We start from the raw sequence: 21,154 nt of genomic DNA, 5'->3' as shown, positions 1-21,154 counted from the left end.
TTGCTGCACTAGAAGCAAAGACTATTCCTGCTGAAAGTTCCTTGCTGACAATGTTTAAAATCCAAAATAACACTATAGCATTGCATTGGTCCCATTGTGGATGGAAATCGATTGTCATCGAGTCTTTAGGACAGGTACCATCCACAAAACCCAATTTTTTCTTCGCCAACAATGCTATTCGCATAGCTTTGGCTCCAAATAGTATAATTCTTAGACCCAAGAAGTTGATGAGAAACTAGTTGTGCACTGGAGTATCAGATGGATGTAAGTGTAATGGATGGTTGAAATCTACAGTAGAACCCAATGGAGTCACCATTCTCACCAAACAACAATCAACAACTAACAACCAACACTCTTGGTTCAAGAAAGTTACCAATTAGCAAACAATCAAGCAGAAGAGATCTGCAAAACAAGATGACAAACACGAATTGATAAAACCAAACAACTGATCAAAGTAAATCTATGAAAGATGGAATGTACGAAAGAGAATGGCAGGCTGAGGAGAGACTCACGTTAACCAGAAAAAGACAATTGACAGTGGCTCTGATACCATGTTGAGAAACATCGATGACTATAGTCAACGCGTGACATGTCAATGATGAACACAAGAGAAGCAAGACAGAGGAGCAAAGATGACAGCTAGGGCACAAAAAAGGAAAAAGAAAAATAATTGGAAAGTAACCACAATATATTTATACACCAACAATTTAGTCCCTAACCAACTAACCAATTAACAATTTTTAGTTAGATTACAAACTTAAACACTAACTAACTAGTAACTATAAGCTAACCTTTCAACAGGACGGTCACGGGTCCCCTTTTTCTTTTGCTTTTTCAGCCTTTTTTTTAACAATTAAAAAAATAATTTCAAATTATTTCCTGGTGCCGCCTAACATATCGACGACACCCATTAAAAAATATTTTTTTAATCTGATATACTAAAGAAATACGGGTATCTTGTCGGAAAAAACATACTGGTGCTGCTTGACACAGTGGTAAGAAAATATTTTTTTAAAAACTAATCATGTTGTACTAATTGGGGGGAAGTGGGGGTGGTGTTGCCGGTTGGTTAGGCGGCACCAGTGAGCTATTGTAGTGTTTACCTATTCCGGTAAATAAATTTTCCCCTATCCTATTTCAGTAATAAATTATTCTTTTTTTATTAGTTGGGGAAAAAAGCTTAAAAAATAAAAATGAAAAGTGTAAATTTTTGGATTAAATTTATTAGGGTAAATTACACCCATAGTCACTTTTGTATACTTCAGGTTACGTTTTAGTCACTTATGTTTGAAATATTACGTTTTAGTCACTTATGTTATCGTGTTGCAACATTTTAGTCATTGAGCCATTAATTGTCGTTAACGGTATAACAGTAAGCTAATGTGGCGCATTAAATCATCATTTCAAACAAAAAAATTAGGTTAAATTATACAATTGGTCCCCATATTTTTTTCATTTTGAGCAATTTACTTTTTTCTTTTATGTTCTTTTAACTTTCTTTTTTTTTCATTATTTTCCTTTCTCTTCTTCTTCTCCCTCTATTTTCCTACCTTTTCCATTTCTTTCAACATATCAGGAAGTCGAATTGCAGTGAAGAAAAAAGCATGGTATGGGTTTATGGGTTTTGGTTATACGCAATGATGGTTTTCGACTTATTTCTTCACTGCCAATTCGGCTTCTTGATATGTTAAAAGAAATGAAGAAGGTAAGAAAATAGAGGGAGAAACAAAAGATAATGGAAAATAAAGAAAAAAATTAAAGAACATAAAAAAAATTAAATTGCTCAAAATGAAAAACTATAGGGATCGATTGTATAATATACCCTAAAATTTTTGTTTGAAATGATGATTTAACGTACACGTCAACTCATCATTACCTTTCGTTAGCGACAATTAATAGCTCGATGACTAAAATGTTACAACACGATAACATAAGTGACAAAAACGTAACATTTCAAACATAAGTGACTAAAATGTAACCTAAGGTAAACAAAAGTGACCATGGGTGTAGTTTACCCAATTTATTATTATGCCTTAAATCTTTTATTAAACTAAATTTCATGCTTTTTAATGTGTTTTGACAAAAGTGGAAATTAAAGTGATTTCTCTATATCCTATTTGAAATTTGTACTAATAAAAACTAAAGATTTTTTTATTAAAGAATTGTTTGTGACTTGATATGATTATATATTTGAAATCATAAAATCATGGATTTCAATTATTTGAGTATTTATATGTGCTATTTTTTCAACTAAAATTGTTTTTGGAACCAAAATTTTCAAATACACCCCAAATTTATTATTAATTTCCAATTTTATGTATAAAAAAGAAAAGAAAAACATGGGTGTAGGTGTTGCTAATTAAAATTGATGAATGAATATTGTAATATTTTCATAAAAGACAACATCAAATATTATTTTCATAAATGAATGAATTATTTTAAGGAAATATTACAAAATAGGAACAATATCAAATATTTTCATAAATTTTAGACAATTAATTTATGGAAACATTACAAGTAAATGGAAATTATATCTAAAAATCATTATTATTAGGCTTCAGTGCTATCAAATAGTGAGATTCTAAGTGAAGATTTGCTCATATAAATAGATGTATTAGACTATCCTTCTTATCATAACCCATTTTTCCTTTAAACTAAAAATGGTTGTTAAAATGGAGTCGTCGTTGATTTTCATGATTTTGTCTATGTTACTCATAATTTCTGAAGCACGAAAAGTTGATAATCTAAATGATCGAAAGATTTTAACACTCGGAAGCTCCAATCCTCTTCGTGATCATTCTATCATTAAAAATGTCATCATGAAGAGAGAAACTCCGGGAGGATCAAATTATCCTCTTCACAATTCTAATCCTCCGCATGCACCTAGTGGTTTTAATGTCATTGTGAAGAGAGAAACTCCAGGAGGACCAAATCCTCTTCACGATTCTAATCCTCTGCAGGCACCTAGTGGTTTTAATGTCATTGTGAAGAGAGAAACTCCGGGAGGACCAAATCCTCTTCACCATTCTAATCCTCCGCTGGCACCTAGTGGTTTTAATGTCATTGTGAAGAGAGAAACTCCGGGAGGACCAAATCCTCTCCACCATTCTAATCCTCCGCTGGCACCTAGTGGTTTTAATGTCATTGTGAAGAGAGAAACTCCGGGAGGGCCAAATCCTATTCACAACCATAATCCTCCACAGGCACCTAGTGGTTTTAATGTCATTGTGAAGAGAGAAACTCCAGGAGGACCAAATCCTCTTCACGATTCTAATCCTCTGCAGGCACCTAGTGGTTTTAATGTCATTGTGAAGAGAGATACTCCGGGAGGACCAAATCCTCTTCACCATTCTAATCCTCCGCTGGCACCTAGTGGTTTTAATGTCATTGTGAAGAGAGAAACTCCGGGAGGACCAAATCCTCTCCACCATTCTAATCCTCCGCTGGCACCTAGTGGTTTTAATGTCATTGTGAAGAGAGAAACTCCAGGAGGACCAAATCCTATTCACAACCATAATCCTCCACAGGCACCTAGTGGTTTTAATGTCATTGTGAAGAGAGAAACTCCAGGAGGACCAAATCCTCTTCACGATTCTAATCCTCTGCAGGCACCTAGTGGTTTTAATGTCATTGTGAAGAGAGAAACTCCGGGAGGACCAAATCCTCTTCACCATTCTAATCCTCCGCTGGCACCTAGTGGTTTTAATGTCATTGTGAAGAGAGAAACTCCGGGAGGACCAAATCCTATTCACAACCATAATCCTCCACAGGCACCTAGTGGTTTTAATGTCATTGTGAAGAGAGAAACTCCGGGAGGACCAAATCCTATTCACAACCATAATCCTCCACAGGCACCTAGTGGTTTTACTGTCATTGTGAAGAGAGAAACTCCAAGAGGACCAAATCCTCTTCATAATTCTAATCCTCCGCAGACACCTAGTGGTTTTAATGTCATTGTGAAGCGGGAAACTCCGGGAGGACCAAATCCTCTTCACAACTCTAATCCTCTGCTAGCTCCGCCTCCGGGCATATGATTAATCCGAGTCATTTTTTAGAGAATAATCCAAGTCAGTTTTCATTATTAGTGTAACAATCCAATTTAAATAAAATAAGACATTGTTTTATACATTATTTTATATGAAATGTTATGTTCTTTTATTATCATGGTTTTACTGTTATTCAATTTCATAGATTAGAGATTGAATACATCAATTTATGAAAAAAAATTGTTCTGTGGAAAGCTATAATGATTTATTTATTAGATTAATCCAAACATAAACTATTTTAAGATCTTACAATAAGATATAATATAAATCATATATTTTACTTATCATGGATATAATTATGTTAATCTTATAACATCTTACGTACGTTAATATTATTTAAAATAAAAAGTATTTTATTTTTATTTTAAAATATAATTTATTTAATTCAGAATATATTATATAAAGTAGAGGTTCATTTAAAATATATATTATATATATGTGTTTTATTCCATTGAAATATAATACAAGGTCTAATTATTGTTTTAGTCCTTGTACTATACTGAAATTCGAGACTTAATCATTCTATTGTTACAGGTTCGAGTTTTCTCGGACTCGGGTTTATTTTGCCTGCTTTACTCTATATTCCATTTGTAATTTGTATTAAGTAATTTAAAGTCTGTAATTAAAAAAAAAGCCTATATAATTAAAAATCACTAAATATTTTTTTATATTTTTGTGATTTTATATGATTATATATATTTGAAAACATAAAATCATGGATTCCAAACATTTAAGTATTTATGTGCTATTTTTTCAACTGAAACAATCTTTTGGAATGAAAATTTTCAAATACACCCATAATTTATTTATAAATTTCCAATTTTATGTTTGAAAAAGAAAAGAAAAACATGGGTATAGGTGTTGCTAATTAAAATTGATGAATGAATTTTAATATTTTTATAAAAGTAAACATCAAATATTATTTTCATAAATGAATGAATGAATTATTTTAAGAAAATATTACAAAAAAAAGAACATAAAATATTTCCATGAATCTTAGATGATTACTTTATGGAAACATTATAAGTAAATGGATATTATATCTAAAAATAATTATTATTAGGTATCAATGCTATTTAATAGTGGGATTCTATTTGAAAATTTGCTTATATAAATATAATGTATTACACAAGGCTTCTTAATTATCATAAGTCATATTTTTCTTTAAATTAAAATGCCTTTGTCTTTGTCTATGTAACTCGTGATTTCTGAACACAAAAGTTTGATAGTATAAACTTTTCATAATCATTTTGCAATTAAAAATAAAATCATGAAGAGAGAAATTTCTGAAGGGCTGAATCCTCTTCATAACTGTAATATTCCTTCACGGCACCTAGTGATTTTAATATTAATGTGAAGAGAGAAACTGGATATAAGCCCAATTTACATATTTATTGTACTTAATTTTGATTAATTTTGGAATGAGACGTCATTAATTTAAGTTTATTATTTGATTTTGATTATTGCATAAGGTCGGAAAGTAAAAAGAATTGGAAATTGAACTTACATAAAAGTTTGGTTGAAGGATCGCAATTGAATTTTTAAAACTTTATTTAGAAGATTTATTTGTAAAAATATTACTTTAAAATTTCTTGATTAGGATAATATTTTAATTTACTAGTACTTTATCTCGTAAGTTATTTTAGATAACTCTTTAATATTAGAGAGTCCTGAGATTTGAACCTACATTTTAAAACCTTCAATCCGGTATTTGTTGTTTCTCCGGTTTAGGAGATATACACCGTCATCTCACAAATTTATATTGATAACAAGTTAAACAAAACTCGTTGATTCAGTCTTGAAAGGCGTACTGTTGGAAGTATCGAGTCGACCGTCTATCGTATTCGGTCTACTGAAAAAAAGTTGGCACATCCAAGTAAGAAGTTAGTTGGATTCTGTCAAGGTAAATACCAATCAGATTTAATCGACCTGAGCGATTGAGTTTGTTGGCTCGAGTTGGGCCCTTTTAGTTCACAAGGCTACCGAAGAGTTAAATCTTGATGCGTGTTTCGTGGTTGTTCGTTCGATAAAGATTAGTTGTTGGACATTCTCGTAATTAATTTACACACAGAAGGGTTAGTGGTTTTGGATGTCCTCGATCACTATAACTAACTTATTGGTTGAAGGAAAAGACTTCTTATCAAGGATCAGTTTGAAATCGGAACAAAATCGAGCATGAAGCTAGAAATTTGTAATATCACTTTATTTATTTAATTTTCATTTTCACTTATTTTTACTGTTATTTTAATTTCAATTGTTTTTTATTATTTCTACTTTTATTAGATTTAAATCCCCTTTTTGAATTTTGCACAGATCGTCACACGTCATGGACACGACAGTTACCTAGATGCACAAACCTGGTTGAACTGGACAACAATTTTAGATATCCCAGTCTCTGTGGGATTGACCCTACCCCCTATATTGCTATTTATTTACTGTTTAGGCTTAGGAATATTATTTTTGGTGGATTCAACACCCATCAGAAACTCCAAGATGGCCATATCCTCTTCATAACTCTAATCTCTCACTGGCACCTAGTGGTCTTAATACCATCGTGACGAAAAAAACTCTAGGAGGGCCAAATCCTCTTCATAACTCCAATCCTTTGTAGGCACTGGTGGTTTTAATATCATCGTGAAGAGACAAATACCGGAAGGACCAAATACTCTTCATAGTTTTAATCCTCTATTATCACCTAGTGGTCTTAATATCATCACGAAGAAAGAAACTCCAGGAGGACCAAATCCTTTTCATAACTCTAATAGACACCTGGTGGTTTTAATATCTTTGTTAAGAGAGACACTCTGGGAGGACCGAATCCTCTTCATAACTCTAATCCTCCGCTGACTCCTAGTAATTTTAATATTAATGTAAAGAGACAGCCATCGGAAGAATCATAACTCTAGTCCTCCACCGACACTTAGTGCTTTTAATATCATCATGAAGAGACAAATATCAAAAGAATCAAATCCTTTTTATAACTCTAATCATCCGCTAGCTCCGGACAATTGAATAATCCAAGTAAAATTTTGACTAGGAATAAACTTTTTATGAGATTGGACTCAAATAGTCCATTTTACAGTATATAAATAATTTTATATTTTTATAATTAATTTAAATGAAAATATTTTAAAGAAATGTTAATATAAATTTAGGCTAGGAGAGGCCTATCTTTCATTTTCTTAAAAAAAATTTGAAAGAATTTGCTTAAAAACTTTTGTGTATATATGAAGCAAGGTTGTTGACAATAAACTGAATTGGTTGGATCGGAAATTAGTCGATAAATCAATTTGAAGTAAGAAAAAAAATTAGTTGACCCGTGAATCGACACAATTCAGTTAAACTAGTTGAATTGGGTTTTTTTTATCATTTTTAATTACATTTTTTAAAATTTTAAAATTTTAAAATAATTTATTTAATTGAATCCGAATTGATCACTTAAATGAAAAATGGATAATTTAACCTATTTGATCACAGGTCAAATTTCGAAACTGGAATAGAAGGGTGTTGGGATACCAAATATACCAACAGATAATTGAATTGAACAACAACTGCCTTATTATTGCTGTCACAAATATAACTTAGGTGCAAGTACACTGCATATAGATTTTCTCCATTACAATCACCATATATATAACAAAGCTGATTATTCCTCTCCACTTAATAGCCTGAGCTTTTATTCATTAATTTATTATTAATCCAAGCACTTGATCTTCCATATATATATATATGTATATATATATCAGCCATCAACTTTCATGTCTGTTTCTTCATCCCATGGTAACGGCTTCATTGGTGTGGTTGCATCAAGAAGGTCTTCAATCGGAATCTTCGGCTTTGAACGTTTCAATGGCTTCAATTCTTTACCATACTTTGCTGGGTCTGAACAATACTCCTACAAAAACAAAACGAAAAAAAAAAGTAACTAAATCAAACTCGAATAGCTTACGAAAAAGCTCATCTTATACGTACTTGGTCGGCATGCATCTTCTTCACGAAAATTTTGAACAGCTCGAAATTGGTGTCTTCGAACAAATCATCAGATGAACGAAGGTAGGTGAAGCCATGCATCTTTGGTACCCCCTTGTTTGTTATACCATTAGGCCTTGCGTTCAATAGAATTTGATTGTACGCATAGCTGTCGTACCTCGACAACGCATTCTCGCCTGCAACTTCAATATGCTCTCTCCACGCTCCACTTAAAACCTATTCGATGATAATTCAATCACGAGTCGGGATTGAAACACACTAAAAACTAATGAACCTTTTATAGATCTTCAAAACATCACAAAAACGTTCATCTTTTTTAGAAAACGTCACAGATAATATGACGTTCCGTGACGTTTACTAGAAAGGCCATTGAAAGTCATACCTTTTGTGGCATTTTCGTAAACTACAAAAAACATCACGAAAGATCAGATTTCTTGTATTGATAGAATTCAACCGTCGATTTTTACCTGTTGAACAAGTTCTTGAGGCGCACTTTTAGCCGCAGCATCTTGCTCCGAGTCCCTCATCTCAAGGCACGTGAAATTCAGTATAGCATCGTGCCTCGACAACATCCTAGCAATGGGGCGATACCCATCTCTATCGTACAGATTGTAATAACCAGCCGTCAGCTCGGCCGCATGGCTCGGGGAATTGTACCACCAGTGCATCCCGGATACCTAGCATCATTTTCAAAAACATTGAATATTTTAATTTTTAAAAAAAATACTCATGTCCAACACATATGTCGGGCATATTTGCACTCACTTTTGCTGCTAACTTGACCTTGCACCCTAGAAAAGCTTTGTTGGCCTCATCAAGGATATCATCACCATGGGTGATTAAATTGTTGGAATACCATGTCAAGAAGAATTTGCCTTTGTCAGTGAGATAAGTCCCATTTGATGCAAAAAACTCTGTTGAATCAGGTGTGTCATTGTATGTCCCAGCATTGTCTGGCAATTCCCATTCTGGATGACCTGCTTTTGTAGCTGCCTCTTTGAATGCTGCTTTTAGGTACTTGTCATAGCACTGCATGTAGGGTAGATTTTATGAAACATATAACGTGTTTTATTCCATGGAAATATAACATGTAGTCTAATTGGTTTTTCTGTCCTTCTTGGTCCCTCTACTTGTATAGGGTTAGTAGCTGGTATAAATTTAGAGATGAAATGACCCAGACTGTGTGATGGATTTGGAACCAATCCGCTCTTATGAAGTAAATTTCTTTTTTTAAAAGTGGATATGGGGCAAGATGAGATCGTTTTTTTTTTTACGTGGAAATGGAACAATTATAGTAAACAAAACCTTATGTTTTATGTTAATTTTTTTTTTGAAAAATTATGTATAAATATTTGTTTGCCTTTGAAAAGATTGAAAGTATTAGAAATAGTTAGCAAAAATCAAATTGAGGTGGGACAGGGTGGAGATAGATATGGGACGAGTGGTGGACTAGAATGTGCCAATTTTAGAGTGGTAGGGAATTTGACAACATTCGTCTCTGCCCTATTCCATTGTTAACCCTATAAAAGTGATTAAGAGTGTGTTAACATAATTTGGTATACTTTGGTCCCTACTTTTATAATATTAATAGTAGGTCCAAAAAAATCTCTGTCATAACTATTAACAACAATGGTTAACAATGTTATCAATTTGGACCTACTTCTAATATTATAAAAGAATAGGGGCTAATTCTGCCAAATCAAAGTAGAAAGATCAAACACCAAAATTCAGCATAATAGAGGGACTAAAAGCAAAAATAAACCTATATATGTTTTTTTTTTTTTTAGACCTGAAATTCTCCAATGCCAGGGAAAACCCATCCCAGGCTTTGAGGATAAGAGGGGTATCTAAGCTCGCCTGCAGCACCAAGTCCCACTTCTATATCAATTATCACTTCTCCTATAAGATCTGCCATTGTCTCCTTGAAGCTCTTCATGTAATCACCATAAACCTGAAATTTGTTGTACAATCTTTCTCAGTAGGCAGTGTAAATTATATATATATATATATATATATAGATATATATAACTTGGATTATATATATATATATTAAGGGAAAGGGGTAGGGGTTGAGTAGGAATCAATTTCGGAATTGGTGCTGATTTAAGACATGATATCAAAATTTTTGTCACTTTACCCTTATCAAGAGATTTAATTGAAGGGGTTCAAAAAATAAATATACCAAAGACAAAGATACCAACCCCCAGTCCTTGTCTCCGTACCATTTGGTTGCATTGATGAATATAATTAATAAAGAGTACTTGTTTGAATAATTATCAATAATGGAGCTACAATGATGTTGCCTCCCCAAACGCAGATATGTGATGGAATTATGATTGGAACTCAAAATTTGTAAGACTAAATTATAAAGCATAATTTTATCATTGAATTAATTTATTATTTCATAATTTTAACTTATAATTTCAAAATTTTTAAAGGGACTAAAAATAAAATTTACCAGTTTATCCCCCTTGCACAATCCTTACATGCAATATGCCTGGTCTATATTTGACACATTGAGAATATATGATATGGTTACCAAAATATTAAACATGAAATCTTCCATGAAGAAAGAGAGAGAAAAAGATGGAGAGGAGACCCAAACCCTTTCCTTAGCCTTCTTAAGGTACACATATAAGGTCTTCTGTGGAGTTGCAATAATGCTCTACTAGATGTAGGGTGGCTATATGAACCCTTTAGATTCACAATATTCAACTACGTATAGATAACAAAATCATTCGAGTTTACAGTAAGTGCATTAAATATAAATCCTGTACCTGGACAGCAGTTCGTCCATGGAAAAGAGGGAGATGATCAACACCAAGAGTGAGGTATTCCTTGTTCCTATTACCTTCCCTATCGGTGTAAAAGATATCAGGGTTTTCTTCCCCGATATCAAGCACCCATTGTGGGATTGGGATAGTCACTTCATCTCCTACATTCCCACCACATTGATGGAACGACATTATAGCTTGCATTTTCATTCCACATTCTTTGATTAGCTCCACCAAGCTCCGGTATGCACTCCAATCGTATTGCTTCGGTCCTTTCGATTCCACTATTCCCCACCACACGTCAGACATTACCCCATCGATGCCGGCCGTTTTCAGCTTCAACAGCTGCTGTTTCAGGCCTTCTTTGTCTAGGAGTACGTTCTCAGTTGATATTATCCCCAACTGTGTGATACATTGGCCGATGCAATGATCAGTAAAATTTTGGATTTGGTTCTTCTATTGTGCTTAAATTTGGGGTTTCATTTTTGCACTTTTTTTTCGTAATTTAATTTTCTTCTTTTGTGATTTATTAGTTTCAGGGGCGAAGCTAAAAGTTCGATATTGGGGGAGGTAAAATAAAATTTTAAAAGTTGAAGGGGCCAAAGGATAAAATTTTGTTTAAAAAAGAGTTAAATTAAATACTTTGTTATTAGAAGGGACTAAAATTGGTGTTACTCCATTTAACCAAAGAGGGCTAAGGCCCTCCTAGCCCCTTAACTACACCCCTGATCAATTTGTTTAAATAGTTAATATTATCTATTAATCCATATAAACATTTTAAATGAAATAGTTAAATAAAAAGAGCAAATTACGTCAAATTATAGGGACTGAATCTCAAATTTGAATGTAATAGAAGGATCAAATTTGTAATAGAAAGATCGAATATGATTAATTCCCTTGAACCTCACTAAACTATGAGATAAATTTTAAATTGATCGCTAAAATTTAAGAAGGTCTAATTAAATCTTCAAATTAAAGCATTGTTTCAATCAAGTACCTCAATCAACTTGATTGTCAGTTTTAGCATTAAATACACAAGCTTAGATCTAATGTATTTCAAAATATTTATTAATCCATACATGCTTAAAAAAAGAACTACATCAGATCTCCTAGACCAAATGGTAAAATTGCAATATAAGGCCCTCCAATGAGTAAAACATTAAACTTCGGCCCTGAATTTAGATTCTGCTCTGATGTAATTAACCCGTAAAAAGGGATTGCATATATTAAAATGCAATTGGGAGCCTTACCGGGAGCATGACATAGACAGGCACATAATTAGCCAACATTTTTTTGCCCTCAGCCATGGATGAACTTCTAAGAGAATTGCAATAAACTTCAAACAAGATTTATACACGTGAAGAAAAGAAAATGGAGATTGCAGTGATGAACAAATTGAGATCATACCTCTCTATTTATAGGCAAAAAAATTGGAAAGGAAAACTTAAAACCAATAATGCATTAATTTGTTGGGTACAATCTTTGGGATGTCTTTATCGTTGCTTTGGTTGAAAACACCTGCGAAAATCTTTCATGGGGCCTCATCTAAATAGAGAAGAAAAACAAAGAGATATTTGATATAATTTATGTGAACATGGATTTTTTTGTGAGAAAATTAGTAACGTGCAAGAATTATTAGTTACAAGATTTTTAATCAAAATTAGGGACATTGAGTGGGAGAGAGGAAATAAGGGAAACATAGCTAAAGAGAAAGACAGCATCAAAAGAAAGAAAATAAAGGAAAGAGGGGAAATGCTTTATGGTGTTATTAATATTGATTTATTGTTCCAAATTTATATAAAGTTAATCATTTTTATGTATATTTTGATATATTTAATTACATATTTCAACCAATTGAGTCGTAGCTCGATTGGCTGGACATTGTTGCCAATGCAGGAATAGTGGGTTCGAGTGCACTGAAACGTATTATTCTCTTATTTATGAGTTGGAGAGAGACTATGTGTAGTTTTAAAGATTGTGTAAAAAAAACATATTTTTGTTTTATATAATATTATATTAAAAATCGACTAAGTTATAATTCGAGTGTCATCGTTGTTGATGTAACAATTTGAAAACTATAAATTCTACCGTGTTTAAGCGCATAATATCTTCCACCGTGTAATTTAGCTCTTATTTTATGCAAAAGTAGTTTTAAATTTTTTACCTAAAATATTAAAATAATAATTGATATAGTTGTAAATTTATTTTATTTATAATTAATTGTTAAATTATGGTAAGTGGGTATAAAAATCTAGTATAAAACTAAGTAGATTCACGTAAAATTTAGAGTAAATTACACTTAATGTCACTAAATTATTGGTAAGTTTATATTTTGGTCATTTAATTTTAATAAGTTACAAAATGGTCGTTGAATCATTCGAAAGTTTTCATTTAAGTCATTAAACTATTTGAAAGTTTTTATTTAAGTTACTAAGCTATTAAGTTTTCTTTTTAAAAAAAAGTTCGGCTAGCGAACTCTAAGCGACTATTCGATGATCAATATGGTAGATCAATACCTATCGATGAGTAAAAGGATAGCTTTCAATTGGTGCAGATGGTGTGAACAAAGAAGGCCATACAATAACGATTTTAACAGCACAGTAACTTAAATAAAAACTTTGTTGACTATTTGTAACTTTTTGAAGTTAAGGGGTTACAATATAAATTTACTAATAATTTAATGATGTTAAGTGTAATTTATCCAATAATTGAAAAAAGGAAAAATCTAGGTCCACAATTGAACCTCCTTAATACAAAGAGATAATAATTATTACTCCATGAATGGACAGCATCATTGGATAGGGCTCAACGTGTATTATTTCTAATTTTATCACATGTTAATAAAAAATAATTTTGTAACATTAATATGATAATGCATTTCAGCACACCTAAATTCACGTCATCTTACACTAATAACAACAGTAATACCAATCGGATCAACAATAATTTTTTAATACATTAACACCATATAAATTAATACACAGTTGTAGTATAATTAAAAATATTTTATTAATCTAATATTAGTGTTAAAATCTTTTAATGATTGAATATGATTTAATTTACGGAAAATAACATGCAAATTTATACACAATGCGACAACAAATATTGATTACACTTTATTTGAAATGTACAATCATGTCGACATTTGCATTATTCCTACTTCACATGTTTCTCATTATTGGTAATTCCACCAAATATCTTTTGTAAAAGCCCAATTTCTGCCCAAGCCCAGATACAAAAATAACAGTTCATTTTACATAAAAAACCCAATTTTGCCAGCCCAAATAAAACACCCAACGGGCCCAAATTAAAAAAAACCTAGCCCAAATGACTTTAACAGTTTCGGCAGAAGGGAGCAAACCCTAAGCCCAGCGCCGCATGCCCAGGCTCCAGCAATGCGCGCCGTTCCACCTCCTCGCACGCCGCCACCGCCCAAGGCTCGCCAACCACCGGTCGTCCACGCGTCTGACACCTGCAAAAATTAAATACAATGGCAAAAAGAAGGCACGCGGGTAGTTAACAGACAGTAAAGAAGAAGAAAGTGTTTTTTTTAATTCGGCTATAAAAGCTCGAATCTAATCGTTGTATTTTTTTTTACGAACGCTCATCAGAAAAAATCAGAAATAAAACAAAGATTTGAAAAGGTTGAATCTGATTATTCTCATTTGGTTTCACTGTTTTTCCTTACGTTTTTCCTCTTTTATTTCTTTTATTTATTTCTTTTGCAAGTCGGTTTTAGTAAAAATTAATAATAATAAAAAGAAAAGAAAAGAATACCCGAATCGGCACTTGGACTGGCCGGCGATGGTCCTTTGCCGTCGTCGGGTTCAGGCTCGAGAGGGGCCAGAGGTCTTGTTTTCTCCTCGACTCCCTTCCAATAGTTCGGGCCCTCTGAGTAGACTTCCGCTGATCGAGAACTCCGTCGCGCGACGCCGGCCGCCGGCCATGGCGGCGACTTGGAGCGGTCTAGAAAAGGGATTGAGGGGATTTGGGGTTCTTGGATTGTCTGAAAGAAGGGAGAAAGAAATGGGGGTTGATTTCTTTTAGGGCTTTATTTTTTTTATTCATAAGATTCCATACGGCGCCGTTTAGGGAAGGAAGACCTGCGCACTATTGCCCTAATGGGAAATTTTCGTATTTGGTCCCTCTAATCCCGCTGCGTATTCAATGCTGCCTTTTGTTTCATTTTAATTTTGGCCACATATTTTTCGTTTGTTCCAATCTGGTCCACGTTAAACGATGCGCGCAGGGGACCGGGAATATTGCGCAGTCGGCCCCCATGTCCTCAGCGCATTTCATTTTGGCCCTCCGTTCCTTTTTATTTTTTAAAATTATCCCTTCAATTTTATTTTGATTCCAATCATACCCTTTAACCCCCATTTCTTGTTTATATATACGTTTTTTTCTTTTTTACTGCTTTTGTTTCTATTTTATAGTATTTAAGAGTTCCTTTTATGATATTATTGTAAACTGTTTTAAACTCATCATTATTTATTCCAAGTTTTCATATATACGTTATTTATTTTAAATATATACATATACATATCTTTCAAATTTTTTTATATATACATATTCTTTTGAAAACGAATGCCATGTATATTTATTATTTTATTTTATTTGTGTTAAGTTTTCCTAAAGTTGTTTATATAATTTTTATTATTTATTTTTGAGTCATTCTTAAATCATTTATTTTAAATTATTATTTACTTTAAATTGATTTATATGTTATCTTGTCTTATTTTCATTTGATTATTAATATTGGTTGAAGTAATATGCGTTGGGTGTTCATTGTTATTATGAGTACCATAATTTGTTCCTTCATATTCATGTATATTTTGTGTATCATTTATTCATAAATTGCTATTTCATGTTATATATTATCATTCCATTTCGTTTCGTCATTTCAAAGTCGCATTCATTTTTTTTCTTCACAACCTAATAAATATATTTCGTTCAAATGTTGTACACGTTATTATTCAAAAAAATCATAATTTCAAATAAGGTAATATTTTGTATTTTGGAAATTTGAGAAATTGTACCCTAACTTACTAGGTCTCGATTTTCTCGTTAATCCTCAATGGCGAAATATCCTTTTAATTTTCCAAACACAAAATTTCAAAAATAAAGGTAATATTCTATATTTAGAAAATTCGAGAAATCGTGCCCTAACTTACTGGGCTTCGATTTTTTCGCGTTGATCCTAAATAATCAAATATCCTTTTAAAATTAAAACAAATGAGGTTAAATAAAAAATAAAAGGCAAGCTTACTCTCAAAATACGAGGTGTCGTGTCCTAACTCACTGGATGTGACATCTTGTTACTTCGAGATAAGGAGGCATTTTTCATTTTGATTTGTTCGGGTATTTTTAAAATAACACAATATAAAGAGGGATCGTATTTTTAAATTATTTTCAAGTTTTTTTTAATTTTCGACATCAAGACATTAAATAATCAACTAGGTACCAATTTTGGGCGTTACGAGGGTGCTAATCCTTCCTCGTGCGTAACCGACTCCCGAACCCGTTTTCTGAATTTCGTAGACCAAAATCGTTGTTTTAATAAAAATTAAATCGTTTATTAAAAACAACCACTTTTCAAGGTGACCCGATCACACCTCATCAAAAAAGATTGGTGGCGACTCCCATTTTTGTTTTTATTTTTAAAACCCAAGTCGACCCCGTTTTTCAATCAAAAAAATGGTGTCAAATCTTTAAATTACGATTTTTATTTTAAATTATTCTTTAAATTTAAAATGTTTTTATTACGATGTTAAATCATGAAAGTTGTTTTAATTTAGCTATTAAACGAGACACAAACTCTTATGTGATGTAATATAAAATGAAAATTTTAAAGAAAAGTAAAATGTTACTACAACTTTTAAAATTTAAAACTAAAAATAAAGTAAAACCGAAATTTGATATAATGAAATAACCTAATTGATATAAGGTCGATAACTTAGGATATAATCAGAATATTTTGAAATTTGAATTTGTGTACGGCGCACTAAAAATATATAATTTTATATATTTTAGTAATAACATGTCACTAAAAATGAAGTCATTGTCAAGGAAACATTGATACTGTTGGTAGAAGTTGAGGCCCTGATACCTTGATGGCTCAGGTTCAACCATTTGTGTGTTGTCTTTATATTTATTTCGGCTTAATTCTTATATTGCGTGGGTCCTCTCCAACATTATTTTGGTTTGGCTCTGAATATATTGTACATACTACTTTTATTACACTTTATAATGCTTCATTTTGACTATAAGTTATTTGAATATATATTGCTTGTATTGTAGTTGTACACTTAAAATAAAAAAAGAAGTAAATTACAAACTATACATATCTGAATAAATTATAATTGAAATCAAGCATTATAAAGCACCGTGAAACTAATAATCAGAATATATCCAAAGTCAACCTAGAATAGTTTTCTAAATGATTCACACATGGTAGAATTTAAATCCGAATAAACTGAAGACAACCCATACATGATTCCCGCAATGTGAGAATTGAATCCGAAACACTATGAAACTTTCATTGCTAAATGACTTGTATTTATTTAAATCATCATATAGTTTACTGATAATTTAGTTACCCAATTTTATAAATATAAAATAAATTTATATATTTATTTTGATAACGACATTTCATCTTACATATTTAATATAGGAGAGTGATTGCATCAATTTACAAAATTGGATGCAATTCTCGCTCCTTTTCTCTTTAATGGAACCGACGAAAAGATAACTTCATTTTGAAATATATATCAAGTTAAAGATAAAAATAAATTTAAACTATAAAAATTTATATATAAGTGTAAGGATAAATCTTAAATTTATATATGAATTTTGATTTAATATATAATTTTATACATGAACTTTAATTTGGTGCAATTATATACATAAAACTATAATTGTGGTGCTTTAATTTTGATTTAATCATACACGTTTAAAGAAATAAATACATTAATTTATTTTTATATTAGATAAATATAATTATTTATGTATGCAATATATAAACATAAAATGATGTTATTTCTAGAAGAATTGGATCAAATCGAAATTTCATGTATAAATTTGCATAAAATTATCAAAATTTATGTATACATATATAAGTTTTGGCATTTAATTACACGAATTTAAAATTAAAATCATACAAAAATATAAGTTTTTTTAAACCAACGATCTTGAATGCAGCATTTTCATAAATTAATTTAAGAGACCCATACCCAAAATAAAGATAAAATTAATCATAAAAAATAAAATAAAATCACACATTATTAAAGGCTGAAATTCTATACATACAAAAAAAAAAAGAATCAATGCAATTATTGTACTTGTTCAATCAACTCATTATCAATGATCTGTTCATCACCTGTAAAAGGATAGCCCTAATTCAAGATTTCAATTTCGGATAGCCTCATCTCAGAAAAACTATTATCCTTCTCAAAAATTATTATTCTAAAAGGAACCACAAATTGATATGATTATAATTTAGTAATTAGTACCCTACGTTAATGACCACAATTCTGGGTTTTGTTTTACTACGAAGTGGTCACTCTATTGTTAAGCTCCATTACTTCTCTAACGGTAATCTTACGTGGCAGTCCAAATGGGTTTAAATGCCAACTTGAATGTCCAACTTGGACGAGAATAAGTTTTTAATAAAATAAATTTAATTAATTAAAAATTTTAAATTAATTACATATTGAACTAGAAAAGAAAAACCGTTTGTCACATTTTTCTTTTAGTTCTTTTTTCCATTTTGACTGAAAAAAACTATTTTATTCCTAGTTAAACATTTAAGTTGGTATTTAAAACCCATTTGGACTGCCACGTAGTATTGTCGTTAGGGAGGTATCGGAGCTTAACGACTGAGTGATTTCTTCGTAACAAAACGATAATGTAAGCGACTAAAATGTAACATTTCAAACATAAGTGACTGAAATATAATCTTAGACAAACAAAAGTGACAATTTTATAGTTTACCCTTAGAATTCAAATTTTGTATAATTCATTATCATCCCCAAATTTGTAATGATAAGAAAAGAAGAAAATATTTGTAAAGGAATAAATAATTACTATATTATAATATACCTACAATGTTGGTGAAAAATTTATGTAACAAATGTAAAAAAATTAATTTAAAAATTAAATACGACTTTGACTGAAATGATAAAATTGAGTTATTGAAAATTATAATGTTTTGGGTTTAAATCTTATCATGGGTAAATATTTTTATATTTTATATGAAAAGATAAAATTAACCTTAAAATAATATCTATTGCTTTATATATATATATATAAGCTTTTGGTAAATTTGTTACCGACTCAGTAAAAATATTAAATATTAGTACAGATTAATAAGGAAATAGGAAAATATTCTTTATGTAAAAGAAAAAGAATAGGACAATAATTTCTACCTTTTCTATTATTGATTTTTACTCTCTTTTTTTTTTTTGCCCTCTTTTTACGTATAAAAGTGACTAGAAATATTTAGAATAGTACAATAATGCATGCATGGCCATGTATGGTCCAACCTGAATTAATAGCAAAAATAATTGAGGCATATGCGTCGACTAGAAAACGTATAGCGAGTATGAGATTTTATCCAATCATATTCACAACTTGATAGCATATGCGCAAATATGCACCATTCATTCATATATCAAGTGTCAGGGTAGTTGAGCCTTAAATATTTTTATTTATGAGGGGCTTCCAGCCAAATCTTTTCTCTTTCATGTGGTTGAAGTAACTTTTGATGGACCCAAAGTAGATTAGAGGAATTGAGTAACATGCTTAAATTTTAGAGTGATCTAACGATTGGTTTTGGAGATAAGAGAACAAGATAGTTTGAAACTTTTGACATGAATTTGAGGAAATTGAGACTAGTTTAGAAAGAGGAGGTCGAAATGATGCTAGAGTGAACTTTTAGTTGTAGCCAACGTTGGCAAGCAATGACCAACTGGCAGATTCTGAATTAGGGTTGTTTTATGAATTTTGGTTTATTTTATTATTTCCTTTATTTTTTAATTGAATGAACTTAAAAGTAAATAAGAGTATAAGAAAAAAAGAAAACCATATCTATTTTAAAACATTTGTCTGACAATGGCAATCATACTACCTTAACATACAAGTCTAATAATACCTATATATTGAAAACTTGGTTATTGGTTTATGTAGAGTAGAAATAACAGTAATTTGTTCATTAGATAAACTTGTTTTGAGTGCATATTGTGTTGTAAACAAACGATTTTGATCTATTTGTAACTAAGCTTTCAGGAGGAAAGATTTATTGAGAGAGTGAATTTATAGTGCTATTCATTGATTTATTTATTTTAGATCCAATTGTATCTTTAGTTGCATTTTATAGTTCAGCTGACTGGCAATTCAATGTTAATAAATGGTATTAGAGCTAGACACTAAACTAATTTGGTGAAGATCTTGCTATTGAATTGTTGAGACATGAAAGGAAGCTCGATCTCTAGATCCCTATATCATCGATTGCTCCAACTACACATTTTAAAAAACACACATAATAACATTTATTAATTTCCTAGATAAGAAGACATGGAGGTCAATGCTTACTAGTTGGGATCCACCAACAATTGAAGTTAACGGTGTAAGGTCATCCAAGCCATAGACTACCTAGATTATTAAGATATGGTAGCCAACTTCAACTCCAAGACCTTAAATGTCATCTTTAATGGAGTAGAGCTCCAAGAATTAAAGAGAATATCCAAGTGCATAACTGCTAGAGAGGCTTAAAGATAGCACATCAACCAACTTTTACTCTTAAGCAATCCAAACTTCAGATGCTAACATTTAGGTTTGAGACCTTCCGAATGTGAGTAGATGAAACTCTGTTTAACTTTCATGCAAAATTATGTGATCTCTAACCACGAATTGACTATTGGCGAGGAGTATTCCAATACAAAATTGGTGAAGAAGGTCTTCAGATTGCTTCTTACAATTCTCCATCTAAGTGACAACCATAGATGTGGCCAAGGACAACGGCACGATGAGAATTGATGAGTCACGAATTCAATATTAATCGGGACCACATCACCATTTGAAGGGGCTTTAAATGCTTTCTCAATTAGCTTAATTTACTCATTATGATCTAATAATTCCCCCTAATTTCTTCTAACACTCAACTCACATTTAATGATTGACACATTATTTATTCTTCTTTGAATAATTCTCTTTCCTCCTAACCACACCACCTTTGAACCAAGAGTTAGCATCCCATTCTTATTTAATAAATTTCTAACTTTGTCAAGGCCATCATTAATGTTTGACACTCCTAAAGTTCTAGGTAAAGGTGTAGCTGCAAGGGGA

The 21,154-nt window shown here is 31.4% G+C and overlaps 2 protein-coding genes and 1 long non-coding RNA gene across 4 annotated transcripts; 1 reads left to right on the top strand and 2 right to left on the bottom strand.

Annotated features, from left to right (window-relative positions):
* The first annotated feature begins 2,660 nt into the window (after positions 1-2,660).
* On the top strand, positions 2,661-4,034 carry LOC105761534 (uncharacterized). The gene has a single exon (XM_052623019.1). The coding sequence runs from the start codon at positions 2,661-2,663 to the stop codon at positions 4,032-4,034; it is 1,374 nt and encodes a 457-aa protein (XP_052478979.1).
* A 3,547-nt stretch (positions 4,035-7,581) lies between these two features.
* Positions 7,582-12,214, bottom strand: LOC105761533 (beta-amylase). 2 transcript variants are annotated; one of them, XM_012579376.2, is made up of 7 exons: positions 12,061-12,214; positions 10,814-11,212; positions 9,826-9,987; positions 8,802-9,065; positions 8,504-8,713; positions 8,019-8,252; positions 7,582-7,941 (listed from the first exon to the last, which is right to left on the bottom strand). In XM_012579376.2, the coding sequence occupies exons 1-7, from the start codon at positions 12,115-12,117 to the stop codon at positions 7,789-7,791; spliced, it is 1,479 nt and encodes a 492-aa protein (XP_012434830.1). In that variant the 5' UTR covers positions 12,118-12,214; the 3' UTR covers positions 7,582-7,788. The 2 variants fall into 2 exon arrangements, with proteins under 2 accessions (XP_012434830.1, XP_052479332.1); XM_052623372.1 differs by having other exon boundaries at positions 7,825-7,971.
* A 1,676-nt stretch (positions 12,215-13,890) lies between these two features.
* On the bottom strand, positions 13,891-14,885 carry LOC105761538 (uncharacterized). Its single transcript, XR_001123734.2, has 2 exons — positions 14,588-14,885; positions 13,891-14,282 (listed from the first exon to the last, which is right to left on the bottom strand). It is a non-coding gene; the product is annotated as an uncharacterized LOC105761538 (long non-coding RNA).
* Between the last annotated feature and the right edge of the window lie 6,269 nt (positions 14,886-21,154).

The sequence above is a fragment of the Gossypium raimondii genome, chromosome 11 (genome assembly GCF_025698545.1).
Source record: "Gossypium raimondii isolate GPD5lz chromosome 11, ASM2569854v1, whole genome shotgun sequence".
In the NCBI taxonomy this organism is placed as follows: Eukaryota; Viridiplantae; Streptophyta; class Magnoliopsida; order Malvales; family Malvaceae; genus Gossypium; species Gossypium raimondii.
Note: the sequence above shows the minus strand (reverse complement) of the source record. Positions and strands in the feature narration are given on the sequence as shown.

Excerpts from the sequence above, each read along its gene's own strand:
- LOC105761533 (XM_012579376.2), bottom strand. The coding sequence starts at position 12,117 with ATGGCTGAGGGCAAAAAAATGTTGGCTAATTATGTGCCTGTCTATGTC. Across the intron at positions 11,213-12,060 it reads CTGTCTATGTCATGCTCCCG|TTGGGGATAATATCAACTGA; the intron begins GTAAGGCTCCCA and ends TGTATCACACAG. Across the intron at positions 8,253-8,503 it reads CTCAAGAACTTGTTCAACAG|GTTTTAAGTGGAGCGTGGAG; the intron begins GTAAAAATCGAC and ends ATCATCGAATAG.
- LOC105761534 (XM_052623019.1), top strand. The coding sequence starts at position 2,661 with ATGGTTGTTAAAATGGAGTCGTCGTTGATTTTCATGATTTTGTCTATG.